Raw genomic sequence first — 21,358 nt, forward strand, 5'->3', positions numbered from 1 at the left:
CCAGGCGATGTTCGACTGAATACGGCATGGCCATCGCGTCTCCGCCTACGGGCGCCCAACACCCGCATTCGGGTATGTGGGTGAATTACGTTACATTTGAACAACGTGAATCTCCTACGCGTACCGCTTCGGAGTCGCCGATGAATCGTCCAAGCCGAGAAATGAAAGCTGTCGTCGGCAACACGAAGCGTTGCGCGAGCCGTATGCATCGTTCACATCCTTGTTCGTAACAGGGTTGACATTTCCCACACCGTCTGCTCAAAAGCGATCAAGATTAGCGGCAGCGAGGAACGCGCGGCAACCTATTATCGTGGGCTAGCGAGCTGAACTGCATCGCTCTTCCAATAAGAAATCATCTGGTGGGCAGGAAGTTTTTGGAGTCGTTCTCCTGCTCGGCAAAGGACTGCGGGAAAGCGGCGAGACCCGCGACGATGGCGACCGCCATAAGGCAGATGCTGATGACGGACCAGATCAGGCCCCAGCAGCGGGAGGAGCCGCCGTAGCGCTGGGCAAAGACACTGGCATCGGAGCTGTTGACTTTGCGCAAGATGAGGTCGTCGCAGATATCCCAGACCGAGTACAGGGAGCTCATGACGCCGATGAAGAGCTGGCAGTGGGGGGTTAGCGCGGTGTTACGAAGAGTTGGCAGCAGGCGTTGAGCATGACTTACAACAACGAACCTCAACGCTTGGGCGTGTGAGATGAACCAGGCGGCAACCAGCAGACCGACAGCGAGAAGCACGGTGAGAATGGTGAGCCAATCCTTCTTGCCCCACCAGAGGGTCAACAGGAAGCAAACCCCCAACACCATGGAGGCGATCTTGGAAGCGATGATGTTGAAGCCGCAGAATATGAGCAGACCGCCGATGAGCGAGGACCCCAAGTAGCCGGCCGGGAGGGTGATGGCCTGCTTGCCACCCTTCATCAACGTGGCGCCGCCCTCGTTGGGGTCAAGGGTGATGGACAGTACTTTGCCCCCGGTACAGCAGGCGGTGATGGCGTGGCCGAATTCATGGAAGGCAATGACGAGCATCTTGAAGGGCCAGAGGACCTGGCGGAGGAAAGGGACGTTCCAGAGGATGGCGATGATGACGGCATAGGCGCCGATGACGCCCAGGGTGACGCTCTGGGTGTGGTTGACGGTGAGGTTGCGGCGCGCGAGGGCATGGGATGTGGTTGCGCGGGCGACCTCGGGGAGGACGACGACGGCGGCGCGCTTCCAGAGGTGAGAAGCGATGGCGCCGGCCCGAGCGAGGCTCTGCCTGGCCGTTGTTGGTGGAACAGGAGCCATGATTTGTGGTGTTGTTGGTGTTGATTGGCGATGACAGTTGGTAGCGACAGACTCTGGGGGGGAGGGTGGGTGAGCGAACAAACACGAGAAAGAGAGAGGTCCCGTCGACGCGTTTTCGGGGAGGGAGGGCCAGGGGTCCAGGGGTCTTAATAAAGACTGTTGAATGCCGTCCGTATCTTCTTTTCTATTCTTCTTTTTGGACTATACGTAAACAAGCAAGATGAAAGAAGGGCTTACGCGGACGTGGGCTGGGCTGGGCTGAGGCTGGGGCTGCATTCCCCTGTCTCTCCCCAGTTTTCCCTTCCTTGATCCGAACTTGCAACACACAGCACAGACGCTGGCTCGCAAGTCAGCCAACACCACCAGTCAGTACCGGTGGGTTTGGTTTGGCTTTGAAAGGGGTTCCACACGGCCCCCCCCATCCCGGCGGCCGGTGCAAATGGTACTGGGCAACGGCACTGCCACACTGCGACATGTGCCGGCGGTTGGTTGGAGATGGTGGTGGCTGGGGAAACTGTATTGGGATCGACTGAGTTGTGCCTGCTATTTTTGGCTCATGTGGCTTGCCGACCCCATATGTACTTGGTAGTGTTTGTATGGCTAGCGAGTGGCTTGATCAATATTACGTAAGACACAGAAGGGTCGACCTCAACCTTGGTTGTTTGAGTACCTAAGTCTAGGTAGTAGTGTAATACTTACTACCTACAGTATCATGTAGGTGAGCGACCGACTTCATCCATGTCTAAGCAGAGCAGCACGAGCAGATCCCACTTTTCTGCCTCCTTGGCTAGATAGGTATCCTTCATAGGTAACAAATGGGTACTGAACTTAGACAGGTAGGTAGTTGGTGTACATACTGTGTATTCTGCGAACCAGGCTGGCCCACGCCAAGATCGCCGACCTCTCCTAATCAATTTGCTTTTTAAATATGTGTGTGTCTGTGTGTGTCTGTATGTGCGTGTGCGCAAAACGGGATGCAGAATGGAATACATAGATATGGAAACTCTTTGTCTGGATGTATTCCAACGGCAGTGCCTGGGCCCGGACTGGCCTCACCTCACCAAGGTACACGGAGAGATATCATCCGTTCCCTCGTCTCCGTCACCCAAAGACAGTGAGAAGCCGTGTTGCTCTTCGCCGTTTGCCGTTTGTTTCCTCAGACGTCGCCACGTGGGTAGTGGTTCTAATGCCATCATGCAAAGGTCTGACGCGACTCAACCCAGCTCGTGTGCTGTCATCAAATCTCAAATCATGTCGAAGAGGTCTAGCAGAGCCGGCTCTTGCCCTCCAGCTTCGCCGTGGCCTCTGCCTTTTGCTGCCGGATGGCTGTGCTACTTATCTTGGACGCAAAGTTGTCTGTCCCGCTTGCCTCGTCACCAAGATTGTTGGCGTCAAGCACCTCGACTTCGTACGTCTCCAACGGCTTCCATCCGAGGGCAACCCGCCGTTCGTTGACGGCCTGCCCACCCGACCGCGTCTCTCCCGAAAACACTAAGGCGTCCATTTCCTCACGTGTAATTGTCGGGCCAAAAGGGTCTTGGATCTCGACGCACTCCACCGTGATGGCGCCGGCACGAAACGTCGCCTCGATGCGGCCCGGCTGGGCCATGACGCCTGCAACGGGGCCCGCCTTCTTCTTCCACCCCCCTTTATCCAGCTCGAGCAGCGACGAGAGGAAGTCGACAACGCAGCGAGCTCTGTCATCCCAAGACTGCACGAGCTCTGCGTACTTCTTGTTCGTCAACAGCTGGTCTCCTGTGATGCCCACAATCAGACGACATGTTGTCGTGGAGTCCTTAACCGGTACCCGAAGGAGAAGGGCCGCAGCCGTCAGAAGCAATTTGTGGCCCGGATGCAAGTGGTCAAAAGTGCCGCCAAGACATACGATGGAGTATCCTGGGGTGTCTTCTGCCTGTTCAGCCCCTGGGCCGTCGAGGTTCAGGCTGAGCCCCGCTTCAACGACGACTAGTTGCGACTGCAGAATGGTCTGCCGGCCCTCGGCGAATTTGAGATATGTGGAAAGAGTTCGGTAGCCTTGCTCGCTGTTGACGTGGAAAATGAGGCTCCAGGGGTGGTAGGCCGAAGCGAAGGTTGGAAGGTCGACTACGGTGGTATTGTTGGATTCAACGGCGGCAACAAAATCAGAGTCGAACCTCCTTTCAGCGTCATGGTCGACCAGGACAACTCGAGCATCGACGGAGCCGGCCCCCCCATGGACATGTGTGGGGATGTCCTCTTCTGCGCATACAACAGCGATGAGGCTGTAGAGGCCAGCGACGAGAGACTGTGCGGCTGGCCACGAAAGCGATTTGGTTTTCGGCGATGCCCCGCGGAGGAGCGGACACACGACGGCCACTATGAGAACGGAGGAGCGGTTTGGATTCTTGATTCTTGGGAGAACAGCCAGCAGTGACGGGCGGTAGGCAGCGCTGAGTGAAGCGCGCGACGGCGGCCGGGGTGGGAATGGCAAGAGGAGCAGACTTGGGTACCGTTCCGAGGCCATCTTTTGGCCGTTGAGGACGTCAGTTGTTGTTTTACTAGGCGCGAGCATGCGCGAGATGGAACTAGAATGTGAACAAGATAGCGTGATTCAACAGAACGAGTGAGGTGATGTGAGGTGAGATGAGCTGATCTGATCTTAACGGCGGTGGTGTGCCACGCCCCTCGGCAGAAGGAGCGAACAGTGAGCAGGGGCCAATCGCTGCTGGGCTCTGCAGTGAGGTCACTGTTGTTGCATTTATTAGGTAAGGTACGGATACCTATGTACCAGGTAGGTAGGCGTTTTAGCTTTCCCGTTTCACCCAACGGAAACATGACGTCTAGGTATGTTCCCTCACTAACGCTCAAACATGCGATTCTTACTGGTGGTATCCGTACCTGCCATTAGCTGAGGATGCACGCACGTCCTTGCGTCTTGAACGTGCTGCGGGGTTCTCAACCGTATGATTTGACTGGGAGATGCCTGGTGCTCTTATTGGCTTAGAGCTTCGAAGCTCTCAGAGCTGGGTGTCTCGTCTGCCATCCATCTCTCTGTTGATTCATATTCGCGCATTTTCATCTCATTCGACAGCTTCAGCCCTGAACACACTGCAGAAGTCATTTTGAGGAACTTTAAAACATACAAATAAAAATAACAGCATCTCTACCTCGGAAACGACCTATCCTCTCCTCTCCTCACTCATATTCAACCCCTCTTTCCGCTTCCCGAGATGGCTGCCGCCGTAGACAACTCCAACACGGAGCTCAGCAAGCAATATGACACCCCTCTCGGCCTGGCTCACTCGACGATGCAGGCTTTGAAGGACAGGATCAAGCTGCATTACGATCTCGCCAGTGACTATTACCTGAGCCTCTGGTAGGCTACTCTGTGTTTTCCCTCTCACTCACTTTGCCCAATGTGACACCCTTTCCACTCCAAACCTCTGGTTCGTCCCTTTCTCACCTTGCCAGCTTCCGAAGGTTTTGAGACCGTGCACAGTTATCCGCTCAATCTCATGTGTCCAAAAACGTTGCCTGGCTGACTTGACCATGTCAGGGGCGAACACATTCACCACGGCTACTGGGAAGACGGCTCCGAGACCAAGGAGCAAGCCCAAGTCAAGCTCATTCAACTGCTGCTAAAACTTTCCAACGTAGGCGAGAACAGCAGAGTTCTCGACGTCGGCTGTGGCATTGGCGGCACCTCCCGCTACCTTGCCTCAACGCTCGGTTGCTCAGTCACTGGCATCACCATCTCGACCAAGCAGGTCGAGATCGCCAACCGACTAACCAAAGCAGAGGCGTCAAAGGAGTCGGAGAAGTCCGAGGCTGAGCCGGATAGCGATGGCTTCTTCCATCTGGGCCGGGGTAAGGTCCGCTTCATCGAGCTCGATGCCGAGAAGATGGGCGACTTCTTTGCCGCCGAAGGAGGCTCCTTTGATGCGGTTTGGATCAGCGAGGCCCTGAGCCACTTCCCCAACAAAGCATTGTTCTTCGAGAACACATTCAAGGTGCTCAAGGCTGGTGGCAAGTTGGCGCTGGCCGACTGGTTCAAGGCTGAGAGCCTCAGCGAGACGGACTTTGTCAACGACATCAAACCGATTGAAGGTGGGCGGTCATCTTCATGTCACCTTGCGTTCGACAGATCCCTGCTAACGCATCTCCAATGCCAGATGGTATGCTTCTGCCACCTCTATGTACCCAGCAGGGATATGTCGACCTCGCCAAAGGTGCCGGACTTTCCTCGGTTGCGGGGCCAAAGGAAATTAGCAAAGACGTGAGCAGGACTTGGTAAGTCTCCGCGCACAGTCAAATTCCACGCCCAGAACTAATCCTCCATCTAGGGACATCACCTGGTCTCTCATCCAGAACCCATCTCTCTGGGCCTTCGCCTTCAGCCAGGGACGGGACGGCATTGCTTTCTTGCAATCCTTCCGCGCGATGAGGCGCGGATATGCCAACGGAACCTTCCAGTATGCGGTGATGGCATTCGAGAAACCAGAGAAGCGCACAGAGTGAGGGCTATTACCCCAATAACCAGTTACCGCTTCGTGCAAAGAAGACCATGGTCTCGTATAGATCTCAGTTATCAAACACGTACCGCAAATAGACCAGCCATTGACAAGAGTACTCCCGCGTTTATGAAGCTTACCATCTCGAAATATAAAGTCGATAATGCTAAAAGAGGTCAACCTTGTTGAAGATTCCCAAACCAAACACGATCCGCATCTGCTTGGTGTTACTTGCTACTCACAGGGCCACTAGGCATGTTTCATTCAACACAAGAGAGACACTCTATTAGGTACAGTATGCCTATTCTGTGCCCCCGCTTGGCTTTATGGAAAACATCATATCCTATTGTTCGTTTTGGTGCCAGTGAAGTCAGTATCTCGACAGTGCTGATCATGCAAATTCTTGCTTCCAGCAGAGAATGGAGGCCGGGACGTCGTAGACCCCTCATCTTCTGGATTTCTATGGCAACTAACGACATTCCTCAACCATGCTTTGGAGAGTCTTATGAGAAGCTCAAAGTTGGGAAAGTATTCGACATCCCATTGCGCACCTCGTGCCAGTGTCAAACAGCGCTGCTGCCCCTTCTAGACCATAGAAAAAGCGGTATGCCGCCAGTTTGGAAAATTCCTGCCTGCTACTATGAAAGTCTAACAATCTGACTCTAGAGGAACATGGTCGGAAAGCGCAAATGACGCTTGATATGTAAGGACACGATGCAAATGATGCTTCAAGGGTGCGGTGCTCAGATTTTTCCGCACCTCTGTCACGACCATACCACATTATAACTATTCATATTCGACACGACAATGCTGCCCTTGATGGAAACCCACAGCTCAGCCATCCGATGCCTCTGTGTTTTCCGAGTGGCGACAACAATCAAGTTCGGTAACTAAAAAAATGCCAAGCAAAGCGGCATGGGGACCGTGTCTCTATCTATTCGCCAACTTTTTTGGTGTCTCCCGTATAGGAGTGGGAAATCCCAGCCAGCAGTCAAGATGCAAGCTTCAGATTGATGCGAGCGTCACTGCCGTGGATGTAAATGGCATGGTTCTTCTTTTATTGTCGTCTTATTGCTCAAGCAATGACGACACAACCATCGCGATAGAGCCAACAGGACGGCTTAGATGTCGACCAAGACTTGGTATGAAGTCATACATCACCGGGACAAGCGAGTTTCCCCCTCGTATCTAACTTCTGGTCAGATAATCCCTAGGATTATCCAAGGTACAGTGCTAGATCTTATCTTACCACTCCCCGGCTTTTCAACCATGGATCATCAACGCGTTCAGGAACTTCAGACCCCTGTCAACCTGCATCTCACTAAGTGAGGATGACGAATGCCGCGCCGACTGCCGAGACTGATGCAGAGGAAGCCCAATGATGCCGGCCTTTCATTGATTCTCGTTGCTGCGGGCCACAATCAGTGTCTCTAGTTGCCGAGCACGAGCACCGCTTGGCTGTCTTGCCGATCGCCATCCAACTACCACCAACGGCTACTTGGCCGTCTTGGAGGCTGACCGGTGACAAAAGCACGTCTAAGTGCTACCTGGGACACGGCTAAACTTAGGTCTATTTGTCCTACGCGACAGAATCCTCGCCATCTTGTGTCCTCTCGGCGCCATCATATCTTACTGAACGCTCTATCGTATGGGTTTGGTGGTTTGCTTGCTCGACAACAGGCGCCATTTTTACTATCACTGTAAACGAGGCTAGCCTTTTTCGAAGCCGTGTAAGAAGAAGAGAAGGCGAAGGCCGCAATCTTATACATACAGGACCTCGTGGCGTCCCTGCAAGCGCAGCACGCATCCAAGTGAAACATAGAATCGCAAGCAACCGCTGCGGTTCGCCGCATTCTTCTCCGGACCACAGCCCATGGTCTCTCCATGATCCTCTTTGGTCGATTGTAGTATGCTCATTGTACGACTAGTTACATTCCGGAAACATGGGAATGCAACAAGCCGGTAAATGCTTTCCCCACCGAGAAGTACTCGGCTTGGACAGAGATTCGCAGAAGTTGGAGCAGCTGGTCACCGTGGTCAGATATATCATGCAGCTAGGCTGTAGCCGAGCCTTTTATCTCCACGCTTTTTCTTGGTCGTTCCACTCCTCCATGCTCATTGTGTGCGTACATTGGCTCAAAACAATGTGTGCCGTCCCCGGCTGAGAAACCACCGCTCTTTCTGGAGTGTAGCAGGGTCGAATGGACATCTTTTGCCGGACTCTGGGGAAAAGGCAGCGTCCACGGACTATTTAAGGTCCACTGACCAAAGCAATCTCCTCATGTCCCCGGATTTATCCTCCTCTCCACGTCTTTCTACCAGCCCCGACTGTCGAGACCTGGCACTTCGTTGTTTAGGTGAACTGGTGTTCGAGTTCAAACCAGAAAGCTTGAAGGAGTAACGATCATCGCTACCAGTCATGCCTCTACCAAAGGAGGACACGGAGTCACCTCCTGTCGAAGAGGCCCATGCTGGCCCTGGCAGCTCAGACAAGGCGGCGCGAGCCTCCACTGCCGCTTTGCTCCGCAATCCGCTCGTCGGACTCACCACCGATGAGCTTGTGAAGGAGGCTGATAGCTTCACCGATTCGAAAGGGTTACAAGGGCACCGAGATATCTTCCGCAAGGGTGCAATGGTTGCCCAAGTGATCAATAAGCCTGACGGTTTCGAATCCATCACCGCCCTCAACGAGGAAGAGAAGGCAGTACTACGAAAAGAAATAACCCATCGATGGAGTCAGCCAAAGTCCCTTTACTTTCTTTGCGCTCTTTGTGCAGGGAGTGCTATAGGTTGGCAGTTTCTATTTCAACGAGATCACGCCTAACAGAACGGAAATGCTAATGCCGCTTATATACAGTACAGGGAATGGACCAAACAGCCGTCAATGGTGCTCAGGTACGTTCCGATCCACGTAAATAATCGGTAAGTGGTGTTAACAACGATGCAGGAGTACTACTACGCGACCTTTGACCTATGGGACGCAAGAATGCAGGGTCTGGTCAACGGAGCCCCGTATCTTTGCTCTGCGCTTGTCGGATGCTGGAGCTCTCCTCTGCTCAACAAGTACACTGGACGACGAGGAACCATATTCATCTCGTGCTTCTTCTCCGTCGTCACTGGGTTTTGGATGGCTGCGGCCGACAGGTAAGATATCATGCCGTCCTCCTGAATCATGTAGCTCTAACCCACCAAAAGTTGGTACAACCTTTTGATCGCCCGCTTTGTGCTTGGTTTCGCCGTTGGTGCAAAGAGCAGTACTACGCCAGTCTATTCAGCAGAGAGTACACCCAAGTCTATTCGCGGTGCTTTGACGATGATGTGGCAGGTAAGCGGGCACTTACAGAGCACATGTGATTTCAATCAACTGACACACATCTAGATGTGGACAGCGTTCGGAATAGCCTTGGGCTTCATAGTCTCCGTTGCATTCAGAAACACAGATTTTCTAGGAGAGAACACTCAGTGGCGATGGATGCTTGCTAGTACATCCGTGCCCCCCTTGGTAGTCATGGTACAGGTGAGTTTCCTAGTCTTATTCCGCTCTTCGTGGTGCATTACTACATATGTGCCGCTGTAAAATGGCAATCTGACGTTTGAGCAGGTCTACTTTTGTCCTGAAAGTCCACGATGGTACATGGAAAAGGGAAGGTATCAGAAAGCTTTCCAGTCAACTTTGCGACTCCGTCACCACCCTATTCAGGCGGCGAGAGATATGTTTTATGCATACAAGCTCCTCGAGATCGAAAATCGGGCGCGTAGTGGCCGTAACTGGAAGGACTTCTTCACCGTCCGAAGGAACAGGCGTGCGGCAATGGCTTCGTACTTCGTCATGTTCATGCAACAGTTTTGCGGTTCGTGCTACCCGAACCCCCCCCCCATAGAACCCAGACTTATCGTACAATTGCTGACTTGCTACAAACCTTTGAAGGCATCAATGCTATGCAAGTGAACCATCATTCAAACGGAACTGTGTATTATGAGGCTAACCAATGACACACAGGATGTACTACTCGACAAACATCTTCGAGATGGCCAATTTCGATCGCAGTACAGCTCTTCTCACTTCAATGGGGATGGGACTGATCAACTGGCTTTTCGCTATCCCTGCTTTCTATACCATCGATACGTTCGGCCGGAGGAACCTTCTTTTGGTCACGTTCCCCCTCATGTCGCTCTGCTTGTTTTTCACCGGCTTCAGTTTCCTGATGCCAGACGGTACTGCAAGACTGGCTTGCATTGCAACCGGCATCTACCTCTTTGCAGCGGTGTATTCACCAGGCGCTGGTCCCGTGCCCTTCACTTACAGCGCGGAGGCGTTCCCGCTGCACATCCGTGACATCGGAATGAGCAGCGCCACGGCCGTCACCTGGGGATTCAACTTCATCATCAGCTTCACGTGGCCTTCGATGATCAACAGCTTTGGTCCAACAGGTGCCTTCGTGTGGTACGCCTGCTGGAACATCTTCGGCTTCGTTGTCGCATACTTCTGGCTCCCGGAGACCAAGAACCTAACGCTGGAAGAGCTCGACAGTGTCTTCTCCGTCCGCAGCCGCGACCATGCCGAGTACTACTCGTCAAAGATCCCTTGGTACGCCAACAAGTACTTGTTGCGTCGCGACGTGAAGCCTTTCCCGGCTCTATATGAATTGGCCGAAGACGATCAAGACTATGATGGACCACGCAAGGCCAGTGTGCATCATAATGAGACTGGGCTCGTCTCCAGGCAGTCAAGCGAGAAGCAAATCTGAGAATGGAATCTGTTCAATTAGATTTGGATGAACCAGTCTTAAACCCATGAATGGTCTTAAAAGCATTGTACGGGGTTGGTGTAATTATGAGATAGGTAGCTCGACATACATGTGGTGGCTCATGAGTTGACGATTTTATTAATTTTACTACGTATGTCTTTCCCTGATTGCAACCTATTTGCATGTTGCCAGAGTCGCAGTTCATTCGAATAAAGTTGAAGTCTCATTCATTCAGCATCCCGATTGCTTGATAGGTAATGTCTCTTTCTTAAATGGCTATATTATGCCTTCGAAACCCTCGACTTAGCCTCCCACTATAATAGCTGGCTAGGTACCATTATCAGTTCACTTCATGGCGTACCTATCGTTGAAACATGAGATTGTATACTAGATAACATCTGAAGTCTTGGCTTCCGACACCGTGGTTCCTCCACTGTCTTTTTCCGTTACCACTGGTGTCATGCCATCTGTTGCAACGTACAAACTCATCACCTTCGGGCCGGGGTAATGCTTAGCTGCATGAAACGCCCACCACAAGGCGGTGATAGCTACAGTTCCCACCAGTATCACACTACTCCAATTCATAGTCGCTTCTGTAACTGGCAACACAAAAGCTGGTTGGTTGTGCCGTTAGCATTCGATATTTGTAATGTCTTGTGGCGAGAGAAGACCCACGGAAGCAGAAAAGGACGTCAAACAGTATGATAAAGAACACGGAGAGTCCGTTGATAGCGTATCCAGCCTTGCCCAAGTGAAACGGCCCTCGTGGGAAATATCTTCGGCCCGAAAGCATGTTGGCGGCAAACGGAATCGCATAGGACACAGACGTTAGGATGATGAATGAGCCTGCCAATGCCAGAAAGGCTGCAGAGCTGCCGAGTGGTATGACACCCAGACCGGTTACGACGAAGCCTGGATTGCGATCGTTCAGACGGCAAGCCTCAATAGAGAGGTGGGAGTGACTCACAGACGAACAAGGTGGCCCAAACGGGGCAGCTCAGACGCTCGTTGACTTGCGCGAACACATTTGAAAAGGGAACGGCATCATCTCGGGCAAGGGCCCAGTATGTTCTCGAGACCTGAGAATGATTTAGGAATGGATGGGACCAAGTGCCGTCATTGGTCTCAAAAAGGGTTGCTCACAGTCAACATGAGGCCTACACAACATGTCAGGGTACAACTGAGCATGATAAATAGAAGCCCAAAAGCCGCGCCAGGGTTTCGGATGCCATTAAGGCTTGTCGTCGCCTGTACATATATGTTGGTCAGAGGGAACGAGTTGAAACCACCTTGAAGAGCCGTGATGTCAGTGATGGCATATGACAGCGCGACGGCGAAACAAAAAGCGTCTGCAGTAAGTCAGCCTAGGTCATATATCGTTGCAATTTCTACCCACAGATAAAGCCAAGGAATATCTGGAGAAGTATGGCTTTGGGAAGGTCTGTCTTGGGATGGGGCAACTCTTCAGCCATATGAGTAACAGAGTCGGGCGTGCCAATGGTGAAAGCACCGTTAAGAACGCCCAGTAAGAAAGCAACTCCACCAGGCCATCCTGTGGCGTTGTTCTCATGGAAGGATGCCCATACAAAGTGATTGCTTGCATGTGGCTTTGCCATGGTGGCAAGTACGACGATAATGATGACACCGCCAATCGTGACAAAAAGGGTACCCGCATGCTGGGTGTAAGGGGAGTACTTATTGGCAAAGACAACGAAGGCAGCCGATCCCCAGAGAATGATGAGATACCCGATAAAGACGTGGAACGGCTGACTGACATAGTCATCCCAGTTCCAGACAGCGTACATACTCACGGCGACGTTGCTTGAGATCTGGAGTAGGGAAGCCAGGGCGAACAGCCAGCCGTAGAAGTTGATCCAGCCGGTGAAGAAGCCGAGTGCTCGGCCCCAGCGAGGACCTCCGGCGATGGTCGCCCAGTGGTATACGCCCCCAGCCGTGGGCACTGACGATGCAAGCTTGCAGACGTATTAGATAATGTGCTTAACTAGTGCGCACAATAAGAAGATGGGTTGCGTCCAACAAACCTCTGATAAACTCAAACCAATAAGAGTATAGTAGAAGACGGCAACAAGGAGGCCGTATATGATGCCGGGCGGGCCACCGTTGACTAGACCGGCCCCGGCTCGTTATGAGATTATACTGGCAAGGGCCGGCTTGAACTTACGAATTGACACGGAGATGGAGGAGCCCAACGCTACCCAGGCGTTATCTACCGTGAGGGCCAAGCTAGCTAGCCCAAGAAATCCATATTGGCGTTTGAGTTGATCCCTGTGACCGGCGGCGTTCAGCGCTACGCCATCTTGAACCGCTACAACAGTTTCGTCATCAGAGGCGAGGGCCGGGTCGGCAGCTCTGCTCCGTGGCATCGTGCCTTTCAGACCAGGTCTTCAGTTCTAGGAAGTCGACTGTTCATTGCCGGACGAGGCGCAAGGAGACTGTGTTTGCGAGCTCGCGAGTCACCGGGAAAGGTCAATGTTGTGGCGTGCCAAACAAGGACCATAGGAGACAGAAAACGGACTCAGCGAGAACCAGGAGGACAGAGACCTCCCTAGAGATGTACGATGGAACAGGGAGAACGACATATGTATGTCCCCTATGGGCGGGCGGTCAGACAGTGCAGTAAGGTAACATCGAGCTTCTTCGCCATGTCTTGGGATGAAGCATACGGCTAGACGCGCATCCGTCCAATGGCTTACAAGAGCAGGCTCGCGCGACGTGCCACACCAGGAGTGGCGTTGCATCATTTTGGACGTGTTGTGTTAGACCTGTCAGCCTGCAGACGCGGTTGTTATCATCCGTCGAAGCAAAGCATCGTAACGCCGGCAGAAGCTGCAAAGCGGCCAGCCGAAGTCTTGGCGAAGCAAACGAGGGTACAAAGAGTACCGTAAGCGGCCGTGCCAAGGTGTGTGGAACGGGCCGTCCGATGACTCCCTGTTTTCCACCAACCACTTATAGAAGCAAGATTTTGTCGGGAGTGTGTAAAGCAGCATGCCATCCACGGAAACCGGTGCCAAATTGCAGAGCCCGGTGTCCAAAAACGGAACGGGTGTGCGGGAGTGCTTGAACCGTGCAAGTAAGCTTTTCTGGGCAGATTCGCGAGTGGCTCAACCGTATGCCAGCCATGTAAATCCAATCTCCCTTGAGTGGCGGCGACCATGTAGGGAAAAGCCCCGAAGCCGGTGGCTCGTACATCCATCCATGTGTGGATAACCAAGATCCAAAAGCATAATATGATGGAGCAGGGAGGATGCTTCATGAATACAGACTAACAGACTTCTCCCAATCCACAGCATGCGATCAGAGACTTGCTAGACCACTGAGTGCTGGCCCGATGTGACAATCACACCTTTTCGCTAGATAATCCATCCCTCCAATGTCTTCGTGCCTTATGTGAAGCAAGGGCTCTTGGAGATGAGGGGGTGCTTCACTAGTATCTGCCAGTGAGTGAGTCTTGAGGGATAATTTCATTCCTGCCCCTCTCCTGGTCTTTCATGTTATTAGCCGAATTAGTGAGCCTTGGTGATGATGCAAGAAGCATCTTGGAACACCGAACCTCTGCACATCTCCAATCCAAGGTGATAACGACATGGTTCTGCCAAAACCCAATCATCAAATACCATCGCATGCAGACTATTGCCCAACTGTCGTATCGGCTGCTTCGCCGATCTACCTGCATGAAGGGCCTCAAGCAAATCTCCAGTGCAACGAACGCAACGCACGACCTATTCGCACGGAACTAATGAATCTGGATATTCACACAGGGGTATTGGCTTCGAACCACGCACACTTACCCCTCAATCGTCCTTCTGGGACAGCATTCCTTCTGCGGGTCCCAAGCGACAACTTCTGAGTAGGTGGGTGGTTTAACTCGAGGTCTACCGATGATAGATGCCGAACAAGCATGTCTCGTCAGGATCTCAGGGCAGGAATCCATTGTCCAGAGTTGGTCTATGAACGTTTTGGCATTGCCGACGCGTCACGGCTACACTGACAACTTGCCGTCATCTCAAACTCTCGGGAAAGCTTCCCTAGCTACCAGACCTATGGTTCAGGGTCTCTGCCTGGAACCTCGACCCTATCCAAGGCTGCCCACCCAACTTAGAAATACACTCCGCCACTGCCCGGCTGCCATTCAAGACCATTACCCCACGATATGTATGCAGGCACGTAAAGTAAGAGGGTAGCAATGAAGTTTCTTCTTCGAAGATGCCCAATTGCAAGTGAGAAACATTGATCGCCACTCTCAAAGTTTCTATTTGACGATGATAGCAAACACTTAAGAATCCAGAGGCTCGTGTCGATGTGCCACAATGTACTGCTCACCACTCCCATTTACACACGTTTCCTACGGCAGTAGAGATTCATCTCAAGACAACGCAAGAGGCGTTGGGCTGGTGTCTAAATGGATATCCACACGCTTCTGGTTAGCATCCTGGCCGTCATCCTTGTCACCCTCTCGCCTGTCGAGAGCACACCTCAATTAGAGAGACGATGCCTTCCATTCGCAAACGGCAGCTTCGTGATTCATCAACACCAACTTTATCCCGACTGTGCGGACTGGGATGTTGATAACTGCGTCATATACTTCGGGTACTCCTCACCAGTATACTCTTGAGCGCTGTTGCTAAAGCTAGTGTCAGGTCTAAAGCCAATGCCAGTGTCATTGTTTACGACCCTTATATGAACAAGATAGTCAACATTTTGATGTTGAGCGACATCACGAATAACCCGAACCTTCAAATCGGCGGCGTTCGAGTCGATCCGCACACGAAGCTTGTGTCCATCGTCGCTAATGCCGCTGCCCCCTTCAGCACTGGCGGGCAAGATGTATCCGGCGACAGCTTTATTATCAAGTATGATGCTGCCAAGGAACAGGTGCTGTGGAGCAAAAACATCACCACTATTTCCAAGGGCGAGTATGCTGGCTTCCGGGATATCGGATACGACTCCAATGGAAACACCTACGTCGTCGGGACGTTCCCAGGAACTATAATGAAAGTAAACCGGGAAGGCTCTGATATCATTCCTTGGTATCTACCTGCGAAAATTGACCACACCAAAACTGGGTTTTCAGGACTTGCAGCAGCTGGAAATGTCCTGTTAACCAGTAACAACGAGGATTCGCAGATTTACCGTTTCGATATGACAGCTGACAAGGGCAGTCCTGTGCTTGTTCGTAGATCGCCCGACGCAACATTGGCCATGACCGGTGCTATATATCTACCACCAAGATACGACGGCAAAGTTCTGCTCGTTGCCGAAAACGCAAAGGGCATAACCGTTCTCCGCTCCAGTGATGGATCGTGGCAATTGGCCGAGCATCTCGGCACGGTACCGAACAACTCATCGGCGGCGCAAGGAGGTACCATTACCGCTGCGGTGCAAGTCGGCGATAGCCTCTACATGGTTGAAGGGTTCTCTCCGGATCCTCCTGTCTCTAACTCGGCTGCTGGGAATAGGACAGAGTTCCCCATGGTCGACATTACCTTGGAAGTTGAAGGGCTTCTGAATAAATAGCGATCGGGGGAAGGCAGTTTACTAAACTCATAGCCTTATGGCTATTCGTTTATTCTCGGCCAGTGCTGACGCTCGTCCATGTTTACTTCCACGGGCGTCGTATGTCTTGCTACGAGATATATCCGCTCATTCAGCTGTTGATCCTTGGGAATTCTAGATAATCCCGAGGTCTGGTTATCACCAAGTGGGGTATCAAATGTTCAGGGACGCGAAGGCCCTTTGGCTTCGGATCGGAAACTGTTGATCTAGCTCAATGAGGCATAACATTGTCTAAGTAGGAGCCACATACCCTTCCAGACCTTTGAATGTGGTTCACCATAGTTCCTAAATGCTTTGACTAAAGAAGCCTCGCATGACACAATCGAGGCTCATGGGATTGAGTCACTCGAGGGCTTTGTCTGTGGCTGCGTCAGTTAGTTCAGATGCTTAACACTTAATCAACGCTACTAGATATCTCTTACGTTCCGCCGTGTTTTATTTTGGCCATTCCTTTGCTTCGCTACTTTGCTCACTATGATGTAGTTCCGTAAATCATGGCTGTGTATCTTTATTCTCCTTCTCATCTTTCTCCGCCTAGAAACCTATCACCCTCTTTCCCAACACCTTCAGGGCAGTAATTTATCGTCATCCGAAGTATTAATAAGGTCCGACTCGGAGAAAGGTAACGGAAAAAGAAAACTTCTTCGAGACTGCCTCCCCATACCTAACAGACTCACTTCGGCTCGAGGTCTTGTACAGTATTTCGCGTATTGATATCTCACTCAACAGCCCCCTCTCACATCATGAGTTGGCCGCAGCAACTACGTGAGGGTAAGAAGCAACCACAGACAAAAGTCCGAGACTGCAGTAGTTGGTATGAAATGCGAGATCAGCGAGCCGACGCGCACGTTCAGCAACGAGCAGACCACATCCGCAATAGCTCCGTCATACCCAACCAAAGCACCGAGACCCCAATTCAGCTCCGTAACGAATATGTCCGCAACCATGTGGATGTTTCCATAGGTAACAGGCATTTCCATTCCATCTTGGATCACTATCGTGATATGAGAAGTTTGCCCCAATCTCAGACGGCTCTCACGGCACACGATCCAATCCCACGTCAGCTTGACTAGCGGCCCGCTGGCAGTGAGAGATCAGGGACAAGGCCAGTTCAAAACTTCTTCACACAGTAACATGTGTTGCAGACCTATGCGATAGTCGTTGGGTAACTTCAAAACGCCATAATACAAACTGGATATCCGGTCTTGAGACTGCAGTAGGTCATCGCATCCAGCCAACGGTACAGTCGCACTCGAAAACAGACACGGCTTCTTTGCATATGCAAGAGTCTTCGCGTAAATTTGTTGACATAAGGAGCGAGACTCAGTTGTTTCATCTATATACTTCTCCTAGCAACTGGCGACTTGGAGTCCAACTCTGCGGTTGTAGGAAGTCAATAATACGACCAGTCGGTGAAACCTGCCCGTCCGGGCATGAGCACAAATTCATCCCCTTCACAGTACGGGATGTGTGAGAGCGCCATCTCTAGAACCAAAGAAAAACTAAATCATCAACTGAAGTTTCCAGCTTCTGTCATTCTCACGTCGCTCGGTCCGGCAGCGGCGACAAACCAACATGATGTTAGGTTCTAGATGCCTCCGCCTTCAGTCAAAGGTTCTGCTCCACCACAGTACTGGTCTCGTAAATCTTGTCTAAACATGCACAAGAAAACGAAACGGTATGGAATATTTACTAATCAACACTCAGCGAACGCCTCATTGTTCAGATCCTACCCAACGGCTGGTCAACAATACAGCAACAATCACCCTGCCACACCTACACAACCCGCCTTTGACTATCTACTCCCGCAAAGCCGGACACGTGAGCCCTTTCCACATGAATCAACAAAAATAGTCTATAAACTAATCAGGAGTACCCAGGAAACACCAAGATGACTAGCGCTGCAGCAAAAGGGCATGGGCAAATCAACATGCCCGCGACTTCACCTCACCCGGCTCTAGGAGCTTCACCTTCACAGATCTGGTCTCGTACGTTTTGCCTGTGGAGCCTTCACATCATGGTATATTCGATTCTTTCACTGACAGAATCAAGCCACAATCACGCAATTCAGTCCAAGCGGTCGCCCGTTGCAGAATCCAATGATAGCGTCGTTCTCATCCGGGCAGGGGCACCCTGTGAGGGCGCGACTTTGTGAGTATCGCTCCCTAACCCTATATCACCAACTCAGTTGTCTCATTTATTCTTTTCCTTGATATATTTATCTGTGCAGTTAATCTCATCCGATATTCTTCGTCTCGTTTCGCTGACTTTCGTTTCATCAGATACTGACAAGAATCGACGAGCCAGCGTGGTCAAGGTCCCGAGCCCGTTGAAGCAAACCATATATAGCAGCTCTCCTGCCGTGCCCTCTACTCTTCGTAGTGTCAACTTCCCGCCTCTCGACTCTCCCACGAGATCTCCTAGCTCCGACTCGACTATCGACGTAAACCAAACCCCTTCTGCTCGCCGGCCCAGTGTCTCCGTGCTTGGTTGCCGGACTGGATCGGTGTTCGACGACGATCCTTTCGTCACATCGCAGCCCAGCCCTCAGACATTCCGAACGAAATCTCCATTCAGCAAAGGTTGCGCGTCGTTGGCCGAGAAAGTTGCGCGACAAGTCGCTAACACGCGCTCCCTCGCCCATCATGGTTACCGCGGCCCCATCGAAGTGGGCGATTTCGTCTGCCTGATCGACCCCTACACCGGCCAGCCCGACCCGATTGCAGCCAACCATCCCGATGGGAGGGGCAACACAGTCATCCGTGACTTTCGATCCCAAAAAGACATCAGCGAAATCATGCCCTCAGACAATGGCCGTGCCGAGTGGGGTAGGAAGGGTGAGTTCAAGGGTTTCGAGGACTCCATCGCTGCCGCTTGGATTCGCGGCGCCAGTTAGAACCTGGACACCGACAAGAAGGCGGAAGAGCTCAAGAGCAAGACCTTCAATACCGTCGGCAAAGATGCTTTCATGGGAGCCAGGCTGGGCGAGGGAAACGAGGATGTTTTGGTGGAAGAGGAGGAGGCGCCGCCGGCTACTACGCAGTTGGGTCCGACGCCTTACTGGATCAAGAAAGCGAACGAGATATTAGGCATCACGAATGAGGGTGAAGATGATGCAGAGGGCTTGTTTGAATACCACGACTTTTAGTGTTCTTCATGAGGCGATACTTGGACAAGCGGATGTCGCTGAGATGAAGGCTTTTACTTTGTAGAGCTTATTGAGAACAGCCATGCTATTGAAGATGTAGATTGTTGGCCTGGATGCAAAACATGGCAAAAGACTCGGACGAGGCACCACGAGGTCCGAATTCGGATATGTGAAAGCGAAGGTACCGAATGTTTGTTCAACTCGAGTACAAAAATCAAACCATGTTCCATCATTGACATTTCCCCAGTGCTTTGAAACTGCTGGCTTAGACCTCGAGTTGAACCATGGAAGTCGAGACGCAGAACTGCGTCTCTGGCCTGGCGAATCCTTCTCCCTCAAGATGTCGTAAGCCAATCGATATAAACTTCTTCAAATAGCGTCTCTGACATTTGGTTTGCCGTGTCGACAGACTCACACCAACCTAACCGGCTTCAAAGCGAAGATATTCGGAGCGGTCTTGGTTCCGTTCGAAGGGGTCTGAGTTCCATTCGAAGGAGGAGAAGGTTTGCCGCCTCCTTTGCCGCCGCCTTTACCACCATCGCCACCTTTGCCACCATCGCCGCCTTTGTCACCATCGCCGCCTTTGTCACCATCGCCTCCCTTATCACTGTCTGCACCACGACCGCATCCAACTATGTACAGCCTGACCTCACCGCACTTACCAGCCTGGCCGTTTTTCTTGTAAAGGTTGTAAGTCATGTTGTCGGCCTCGCACTGGTAGTACTTTGACATGTCCTGGAAATACATCCTGCCGTCACAGCCGACTGACCAACCCTTGTCGGGCTTCTGACCCACGTCACATTGAAGCGTGTCGGTAGGGGCTGCGAGTGTTGTCAGCCCACGCGACCCTTGGATGGGATGAGGCACGATGGGGAAGAATGGGAGCAAACTTACGCGTCCACCACATGCCACGTTTCTTGTCGTCGACGATCTGGCCGGACGACATGGAGAAGTTCATAGGCTTGAGCCCGATCCTGAGCTGTCCGCTGTCCAGCTGACCAACCCAGCCGGCGGCGGTGCCCTTGGACTTGACGCGGAACTGCTTACAGTCTTTCAAACTGCCTTCAGTCTTCGCATCACCACCACCTTGGCAATCCTTGTCGGCACCCATGTCACCGTTGCTGCCTTCGGGTTTTGCATCACCACCACCATCACCTGCCCCGGCGGGTTCGCCCCTAGGGATCATCAACGAGGTGGCGAGGTCTCTGGGCACAAGTGCTACGGCAAGCGAGCTTGTAGCCAGGGAAAGAACGGCAGCTAAAGAAAGACGCATCTTTTATGTCCGTTCATGTATCTGACGAGTCCCTTTTCGAATACGTAGAGGAGTGTCGGAAGGAAGAAACAAGGCAATCTAGGTTGCCCACTGGGAAAAAGAATGTAGGAACAGCGGCCTTGCAAAGCGTACCCCGTGTTCGAGAAGAAAAGATGGTTGGGTAAGGGGAAGTCAGAACGTAAAATATTTCATGGTACTTTGGCTTGAATATAGCGCAAAGAAAATTACAAACAACCTTTGGGCTTAGAGTCTTGGGGGGGGGGGCAGGATGAGGGAAAGCGCTGTGAGCACTGGTAGGAGGAAAAGTTCAGCTTTTTATGCTTTCGAAGCCCCCTCAAAGTTTGGCCATCTGCCGATATTTCATTCGCCTTTTTCGAAGCAAAAGGTCCGAAGGGTGGATGAGAAGGAAGGGGTTCCAGCAACCGCACATACCATGACAGCAGACAATGAACAATACCGTGTTAGTTAGTACCGAAAGAAAAGACGAAGAAGTCATGTGAGTGAGGATAAATCGACAAGAACAACAACAGCATCATCATCAAAAGAGCGGGGTTATTTCCACGTCGTTCGAATCAATCTCGGGAGCAAGAGAAGTGGTATGTGTGGGAGACAGCGGCATCGGCAAAGAGGACCGAGGCAGAAACACCGATTCGAAACTTAGAGTACGGGTCCACCAAGGATGGATCGAAGGCGCTTCATCGCTATGTATTTGCCCCTTTGCGAGTGTGGCTGGAATTGTGAGTTCATAGCTATATGGCTGGTATATCTTCAGAATCAATTCTCGTCGGATGGAGAAGAGGGAGCGAGGCGTCGGCAAAGTTTCGTACGACTCAT

At 52.0% G+C, this 21,358-nt stretch overlaps 8 protein-coding genes across 8 annotated transcripts; 4 read left to right on the top strand and 4 right to left on the bottom strand.

Moving 5' to 3' along the window:
• Window positions 1–352: 352 nt before the first annotated feature.
• LY79DRAFT_519207 (peptidase M50B-like-domain-containing protein) lies at window positions 353–1,291 on the bottom strand (the record flags this gene model as incomplete). Its single annotated transcript, XM_060555112.1, has 2 exons — window positions 353–607; window positions 671–1,291. 2 exons carry the CDS (start codon window positions 1,289–1,291, stop codon window positions 353–355), a joined length of 876 nt encoding a protein of 291 aa, XP_060412271.1.
• Window positions 1,292–2,555: 1,264 nt separating this feature from the next.
• LY79DRAFT_671177 (cytidylyltransferase) lies at window positions 2,556–3,794 on the bottom strand (the record flags this gene model as incomplete). The annotated part of the gene is made up of 1 exon (XM_060563878.1): window positions 2,556–3,794. The coding sequence occupies one exon, from the start codon at window positions 3,792–3,794 to the stop codon at window positions 2,556–2,558; it is 1,239 nt and encodes a 412-aa protein (XP_060412272.1).
• Window positions 3,795–4,104: 310 nt separating this feature from the next.
• On the top strand, window positions 4,105–6,057 carry LY79DRAFT_559132 (methyltransferase domain-containing protein). Its single transcript, XM_060558229.1, has 4 exons — window positions 4,105–4,646; window positions 4,827–5,377; window positions 5,443–5,560; window positions 5,614–6,057. Exons 1-4 carry the CDS (start codon window positions 4,501–4,503, stop codon window positions 5,786–5,788), a joined length of 990 nt encoding a protein of 329 aa, XP_060412273.1. The 5' UTR covers window positions 4,105–4,500; the 3' UTR covers window positions 5,789–6,057.
• Window positions 6,058–8,200: 2,143 nt separating this feature from the next.
• Window positions 8,201–10,697, top strand: LY79DRAFT_704887 (uncharacterized protein; the record flags this gene model as incomplete). Its single annotated transcript, XM_060564990.1, has 7 exons — window positions 8,201–8,485; window positions 8,644–8,676; window positions 8,729–8,925; window positions 8,977–9,106; window positions 9,161–9,298; window positions 9,383–9,636; window positions 9,782–10,697. The coding sequence occupies 7 exons, from the start codon at window positions 8,201–8,203 to the stop codon at window positions 10,527–10,529; spliced, it is 1,785 nt and encodes a 594-aa protein (XP_060412274.1). The 3' UTR covers window positions 10,530–10,697.
• Window positions 10,698–10,789: 92 nt separating this feature from the next.
• Window positions 10,790–13,033, bottom strand: LY79DRAFT_274316 (choline transporter). The gene is made up of 7 exons (XM_060552051.1): window positions 12,712–13,033; window positions 12,572–12,654; window positions 11,926–12,502; window positions 11,673–11,878; window positions 11,497–11,608; window positions 11,205–11,441; window positions 10,790–11,143 (listed from the first exon to the last, which is right to left on the bottom strand). The coding sequence occupies exons 1-7, from the start codon at window positions 12,911–12,913 to the stop codon at window positions 10,917–10,919; spliced, it is 1,644 nt and encodes a 547-aa protein (XP_060412275.1). The 5' UTR covers window positions 12,914–13,033; the 3' UTR covers window positions 10,790–10,916.
• Window positions 13,034–14,949: 1,916 nt separating this feature from the next.
• On the top strand, window positions 14,950–16,064 carry LY79DRAFT_704889 (uncharacterized protein; the record flags this gene model as incomplete). The annotated part of the gene is made up of 2 exons (XM_060564991.1): window positions 14,950–15,137; window positions 15,188–16,064. The coding sequence occupies 2 exons, from the start codon at window positions 14,950–14,952 to the stop codon at window positions 16,062–16,064; spliced, it is 1,065 nt and encodes a 354-aa protein (XP_060412276.1).
• Window positions 16,065–18,033: 1,969 nt separating this feature from the next.
• On the top strand, window positions 18,034–19,251 carry LY79DRAFT_671182 (uncharacterized protein; the record flags this gene model as incomplete). The annotated part of the gene is made up of 3 exons (XM_060563879.1): window positions 18,034–18,091; window positions 18,386–18,994; window positions 19,028–19,251. The coding sequence occupies 3 exons, from the start codon at window positions 18,034–18,036 to the stop codon at window positions 19,249–19,251; spliced, it is 891 nt and encodes a 296-aa protein (XP_060412277.1).
• A 411-nt stretch (window positions 19,252–19,662) lies between these two features.
• Window positions 19,663–20,524, bottom strand: LY79DRAFT_591621 (PAP2 superfamily protein; the record flags this gene model as incomplete). The annotated part of the gene is made up of 2 exons (XM_060561302.1): window positions 19,663–20,072; window positions 20,146–20,524. The coding sequence occupies 2 exons, from the start codon at window positions 20,522–20,524 to the stop codon at window positions 19,663–19,665; spliced, it is 789 nt and encodes a 262-aa protein (XP_060412278.1).
• Window positions 20,525–21,358: the final 834 nt, after the last annotated feature.

This window comes from Colletotrichum navitas (genome assembly GCF_030913465.1).
Source record: "Colletotrichum navitas strain CBS 125086 chromosome Unknown LY79scaffold_46, whole genome shotgun sequence".
Taxonomy (NCBI): domain Eukaryota; kingdom Fungi; phylum Ascomycota; class Sordariomycetes; order Glomerellales; family Glomerellaceae; genus Colletotrichum; species Colletotrichum navitas.